Source organism: Trachymyrmex septentrionalis, unplaced genomic scaffold (genome assembly GCF_001594115.1).
Source record: "Trachymyrmex septentrionalis isolate Tsep2-gDNA-1 unplaced genomic scaffold, Tsep1.0 scaffold115, whole genome shotgun sequence".
Classification (NCBI taxonomy): domain Eukaryota; kingdom Metazoa; phylum Arthropoda; class Insecta; order Hymenoptera; family Formicidae; genus Trachymyrmex; species Trachymyrmex septentrionalis.
Window position 1 is genome coordinate 150,607 of NW_017304279.1, and position 2,873 is coordinate 153,479.

General features: G+C 30.9%; 1 protein-coding gene across 1 annotated transcript in view; it reads left to right on the forward strand.

Annotated features, from left to right (window-relative positions):
• Nucleotides 1–2,121, forward strand: part of LOC108753812 (hydrocephalus-inducing protein homolog) — a 4,344-nt gene extending 2,223 nt beyond the window's left edge. The window contains exons 7-10 of the mRNA XM_018495727.1: nt 109–237; nt 529–746; nt 932–1,062; nt 1,946–2,121. Coding sequence (XP_018351229.1) covers nt 109–237; nt 529–746; nt 932–1,062; nt 1,946–2,121 — 654 coding nt within the window. The remainder of the gene's footprint in view (nt 1–108; nt 238–528; nt 747–931; nt 1,063–1,945) is intronic.
• The last annotated feature ends 752 nt before the right edge of the window (nt 2,122–2,873 follow it).

Consider the following 2,873-nt stretch of genomic DNA (forward strand, 5'->3'; position numbering starts at 1 on the left):
ATAATATACATATATATATATATACATATATATATATATATGCATATATGAATCATTTTAAGTATATATTAATGAATTAAACTAAATTATAATTTCTTGATTAAACAGGTATCCCATGGTTCAATTATTCCCATAATTATAAAAAGCATCATTACTTATCCATTCGTAACTGTTAACACGAAATTATTAAATTTTCAAAATGTCATCGTAGGAGAATGTTTAATGATGAATGTTTTAGTGAAAAACGAGTATATTCTTATTTAAATACACTTAAAACTTTTATCAATAGGATATATAATTTTTAAATTTTAATTTTCAGAGGTTTTATTAATTGTTATTGGAAAGCAAATATATTAACTGGTAAAAAATATAAAGATTGCCCATTTTATATTAATTATAAATCTAATCTTCTTTTGCCTGGTCATTCAGATATCATCAGTGTTTATTTCAAACCACGTAAAACGGTACTACTGTATATATATAACTGTACTATGTTAATGAAATTAAATGACATTGCTAATCATTTAGTGTCGCATGGAGGCAAATTTAAAAATCATTGTTAAAATGGGTTTGGAAACACAAGTGATAACATTGCTTGGTCATGGAATCGAGTATAAATTGCAAATAAGCGATCTCGACATTAGTTTCCCGCCTACAGTGATTTTTACCGAAGTACTAGAGAAAACGTTCACAATCGAAAATAAGTGCAATTATCCCGTAGAATTTTTCTGGCATCATCTGGATAGGTAATTAATAAAAATAAATTCGGCAGATTAGAAACAAAAACAAAATGAGAGGAGATAACGAGAAAATTTTACGTTTTTATAAAAATTCTTAAAAAATAGCTATCTTCTCATTTCGCGATTAACGTGAAAACAAAAGTGATAGGTGAAATGACGTGTAATGACTTTATTGAATAAATGCGTTACAGTCTTTTTCTAGAAGAACAAATCGCTGAGGCACTGACTCGTTACTACGGAGTTAAAGAAATCCTATTACCGCCTCGAAAACTCGGAGAGAGAATGCCGTCGTCTTTAATGGAATTTTATAATAGTCTCAAGAGCGAGATGGCGTACGCTTTGTCGGCGGAAGCAATCGAGAAAAAAAGTGCCACTGTGCTCAATGGTATATATATTAAGAGTACTTGAAAATAAGCTTCTTTTTCCAGATTATAATCTCTAATTGTCAAATTACAAAAAAAAATTCTACAAAATAATACTTTGCTTTAGCTAACGATATTTGCAAATATGATTTTACATTAATGCAAACGTTTATATATAATGCAATATGTAATTAATGTTTGAATAGATGACAAACTTTTGAATGTGGAGCGTAAGAATAGAATAAGAGCAAGAAAGAAGTCGTCTAGTACATCAAGATTATTTGTCCAACAATTCTCGAATCAACAAAGCTCAAAAATAAATTTGCAAAAAGATTTTAACGTTGACAGACGGAAACGGAAAAAGTCAATTGGTTATTCATCCACTTCTACGGACACCGCAAAAAGAGATTGCCCGCCCATGTCAGTCCTTAATGAACTCGATTTCCCTCGCGAGCCTCCAATATTATCAACAAACGATCCCAAAGAACTTCATAATTTACTTCTCTGTGAGCAACTTTATCTCGATAACAAAAATTCTTATTGTGCAACTTTTATTGCATTATCGTTATACGTTTTAATAAAAGCATGACTTTTTATATTTTTTTTTATTTCCAAGATTATATAGAGACTCTGCGTAAAGATCCTAATTTCTGCAAAAGAAAAGATCCTGTAAAGGAGCTGTTTGATCGTCATGAAACAAAATCAATTCTTGAGCTCGATTCTTCGCAACCGGCTAAAAAAGTTTGCATTCTCTTTCACGGCGCTCCATTTACTGGTAATTTCGCATTTAAAAATTTTGTTCACACGAACAAAATGTACGTTTACTGAATTGTATTATTTTAGAATATCAGGAAACCGCGTGCAGGAGCGCTAAGGCATTGCAAGTGTCGCTATTATGCATAGATAATGTAATTATCGAAGGTATTGCACTGGGCGACAGTTGGGTTTCCATCAAGTTGCGACAAATTATCGATGAAGCTTATCAAGAATATTTATCATCATTCGAAAGATATAAGTAATTACAAAATTAAGAGACACAGAGCGATATATATTCATAGTCCGTTATTATTTTAAGAATAAGTAATGTCTTAAGATGCTATAATACGGCTCTCTGATTGGCTCATAAAGTCGATCTTAAATATAAAATCTGACTATGAATACTGTCCAGATTTTTAAATAATCATAGATTTTTAATAATTAGGTGCGCAACTTAATTCTCAGCCTTTTTCACTGAACTTTAATATTAATTTATAAAAAGATGAATAGTTAATCTTCGAAGTAATCGCCCTTGCTTTCTATATTATTTGCGGCATCTTTTGGAGAACTGTCGAATTCCACTTCGGAAAAAAGTCATTGTTGACTTTCTTTAACTGTCCTGGACGTTTTTCATCATGAAAGTTGAAATTTCCACTCTTAAATCGCTGGAATCACTTCTTACAGGTACTGTAGGAAACAACGTGCTCCCCCAAAGCTGAACAGATCATTTTCTGTAGTTCACTTTTTTTCAATTGAAAAGCAAAAGAACGCAATGCCTCAAAACGGCTTTGCTTTTGCCTTTTTTGTTTGTTAAATTAGGTTAATACAACCGTCAATTACAGTCCATTTAAAAACTATATTATCCTTAAAAATGGCGCTCAAATATGACTATACGGCGGGAAAGATATATAAATTTAAATAGGTAATCTCATCGATTGAAGTTAGGGGCCGAGAATTAAATTGCGCACCATAAAATAAATGCGCATTATAAATAAATATTTTATAAAACTTTTAT